Source organism: Notothenia coriiceps, unplaced genomic scaffold (assembly GCF_000735185.1).
Source record: "Notothenia coriiceps isolate Sejong01 unplaced genomic scaffold, NC01 NC01_scaffold00007312, whole genome shotgun sequence".
Classification (NCBI taxonomy): domain Eukaryota; kingdom Metazoa; phylum Chordata; class Actinopteri; order Perciformes; family Nototheniidae; genus Notothenia; species Notothenia coriiceps.
In genome coordinates this window covers 2,501-5,829 of record NW_011340013.1, presented here as the reverse complement: position 1 = coordinate 5,829, position 3,329 = coordinate 2,501, and the positions used below count along the sequence as shown (strand labels likewise).

Genomic DNA, 3,329 nt, shown 5'->3' with positions numbered 1-3,329 from the left:
TAATCCTCCCCATATGAACATCTCAAAGAGCTATGCAAGTCATATCAACACTATTATAGCTTTACCGGCACCATTTAAAAAAATATTTTAAGTACAGTCATGCAAATTCTGTCATGTAAATGTTTTCAGTGTAACATCATTACTGTAAGGTATGCGGTACATTCCATGCAGTTACCTTTTTCAATGGGGTGATTGACTGATAACAAGTGTTCATATTTTGCACATCAAGTGTCAATTAGTGTAGCTATGGTCTAAGTTTATGAGGAGTAAGTGTTATCCACTGTGAGAAGATTATTTTGTTCTGTAGACATGAGTTACACAAAAGATTTTTGATGTTTGTGTAGAGAATTGTAACTTCAGTTAGAGAGTTGTGTGATCTGTTTTGCAAAACACTGCTTAGCATCTGCATTTTGTGCGATATCAATGATAAATGGTATACTGTTGTAGAGAAATGGTTTTCTGTTTCGATGGCTGTGCTGTTGGTTTGATGAAAGGAATTTTGATTCTAAATAGTGGGTTTAGCGATTGAGAAAAACTATAATAGAGAGTGTGTAGTGTGTGTGTGTGTGTGTGTGTGTGTGTGTGTGTGTGTGTCTGTGTGAGAAAGAGAGAGTGTGTGTGTGTGTGTGTGTGTGTGTGTGTGTGTGTGTGTGTGAGTGAGTGTCTCTTTGTGTGTTAGTGTGTATGTCTGTGCATGTGTGTGTGTGTGTGTGTGTGTGTGTGTGTGTGTGTGTGTGTGTGTGTGTGTGTGTGTGTGTGTGTGTGTGTGTGTGTGTGTGTGTGTGTGTGTGTGTGAACTTCTAGGACCTTGTACTTAAAGTTTAATAAGTATTACATTGTGCAAAACAGTGGCAACAATAGAAGTGCGTGACAATACACAACGAGATGTTGAAAGACAGAAGAGGAAGCAGAACATCAGACATCATCAAAACTAAATGAAAATAACCCTCAAAAAAGAGGAAAACTATCAGAGATGGAGGTTATTTCATGGTATATTTTTGAGTGTGTCTGCAGTATCAGAGGTGTGTGGCGCAGTGGGCTAGTGCTTTGGTGTTCGGATCACAGGTTCAAACCCCACTGCAGTCAGCATGTCGTTGTGTCCCTGAGACACTTCACCCCAAAGTGCTCCTGTGGGGATTGTCCACAGTATTGAGTATGTAAGTCGCTTTGGACAAAAGCGTCTAACAAGTGACATGTCATGTTATGTAATCATTAGAATATCAACCTATAAACCCAGTTTGTCTTCTTATATTTAAATATTGTAAAATTGTGCACCCTTGTATCTGTCCTTAACATGAAGCTGATTGTGTTGATAACGCGTTTTAAGAGCTTGCTTAAGAGATAATTAGAGAACATTTTAAAAGCTTTGTACTCCTTTCATTTTAAATACTGCACTGGCGACATGTTACCACTAGAGGTCATTACATGCATTAATGGAGGATATCTCTCTTCTTTTTCTATTTTTGTGTACTTTATATTATTTTGGTATTAGTGTTATTATTACTACAGCATTTTATGCAATCAATTAGCAAACTGAAAACCAATTCATAAGGTGTTCCTAACCTCCTCCTACCTGTTCCTCAGATGACGATGATGAGTGTTCCACCTGTCAGAGGGCGTGTGTGCGTGCGTGCGTGCGTGCGTGCGTGTGTGTGTGTGTGTGTGTGTGTGTGTGTGTGTGTGTGTGTGTGTGTGTGTGTGTGTGTGTGTGTGTGTGTGTGTGTGTCATTCATTAGACAGACAGGCAGCGCAGGTTGAACAGCCTCAGAGCAGACACTCAACAAACTGGACACTTGTTCTACCGACTGCACACTGCAATGACTCTTTATTAATATCTCATCAGAGGATCATACGCTGTGGGTCTGAGGGGACACACACACCGGGACAGCTTCAGCAACACACACACACACACTTACAAACACACATGGAGATTGAAAGCATGGTGGCAAACAGCGCGCTCATTAAAGCCAGAGAAGGTAAGAGAAACTGCTTTAGGAAACCAAAAGGTGCAAAAATAAATTGTATTATTGTTATTATTGGCTGCTATTTGACTACTTTGAAATGTTCTCTTGCTTCCTTATCATGATACTTCTTATTTTGTAACATTGTCATGCACCTAATCGGGCTAATTACCTCTTTCTATATTATTAAATTCTGCTATTTCTTATTTTTGCCCCTAATTATGTACTTTTTGGACTTTAATACACACGTGTACCTTTTTATTTAATATGTACACTAACCTTTATGATGCTACTTCTTATTTTTCATCATGGTTGTGTACTTTTTCAATTATTTAATAAGGGTTTTCCACTTTATTTTTCACATTTGTACTTACATTATTAATGCCAAATCTTATTTTTTGCTCAAATGATACTTATTCATTTATTAAAAGCGCATTTCCTCTTTTTACTTAATTTTTTAATGCTAAATATTACTTTTTTCCGGATAATTATTCCAATTGCTTGTTTGTTTGGTTTTTTTACCAAATATTGCATAATGTTTCTTCTGCCTGTGTGAGGAGGACCCAGGTGTTGTTGGGTGAAGTGAGGACGTGCTAAACATCACGGTTTACAAGTGATCTCATCTCCAAGGCTCTCTTGATTGATTATTTTTGTTGTTATTATATATTTATTTATTTTAATGTATAATACTATTAACTGATTTTTATTGTACTATTATTATTAAAAAATATATACATTATTATTAATATTTTAAAGTGCAAGTACAGTAGTTACTTTCCTGACCCCTTCTCTCCTCATCCAAATCATTACTTAAAAATTGAGATTGGAGAGGAACGCTGATCTTGTTCTTGAGTAAAAGTAGAAGTACTCAGATCTAGTACTTGATTAAAAGTAGAAGTACTCAGATCTTGTACTTGAGTAAAAGTAGAAGTACTCAGATCTTGTACTTGAGTAAAAGTAGAAGTACTCAGATCTTGTACTTGAGTAAAAGTAGAAGTACTCAGATGATCTTGTAGTAAAAGTAGAAGTACTCAGATCTTGTACTTGAGTAAAAGTAGAAGTACTCAGATCTTGTAGTAAAAGTAGAAGTACTCAGATCTTGTACTTGAGTAAAAGTAGAAGTACTCAGATCTTGTAGTAAAAGTAGAAGTACTCAGATCTTGTAGTAAAAGTAGAAGTACTCAGATCTTGTACTTGAGTAAAAGTAGAATTACTCAGATCTTGTACTTGAGTAGGTAAACAGAGGTGAGACGCGCTGATCTTCAGAGTAATGCTGTCCTTCAGGCTCCGCTCTATAAATACTTCTCTCTCAGTGAAACCAGACGGGCTGCATGTACCTGTCTCTCAAAGTGAGACGTGTCACTCTAC

The 3,329-nt window shown here is 36.9% G+C and overlaps 1 protein-coding gene across 1 annotated transcript in view; it reads left to right on the top strand.

Moving 5' to 3' along the window:
- Positions 1–1,759: 1,759 nt before the first annotated feature.
- Positions 1,760–3,329, top strand: part of LOC104943980 (G protein-coupled receptor kinase 5-like) — a gene marked incomplete at its 3' end in the record, with an annotated part of 3,711 nt that continues 2,141 nt past the window's right edge. The window contains exon 1 of the mRNA XM_010769447.1: positions 1,760–1,976. Within this exon, the coding sequence (XP_010767749.1) occupies positions 1,925–1,976 (52 nt within the window). The remainder of the gene's footprint in view (positions 1,977–3,329) is intronic.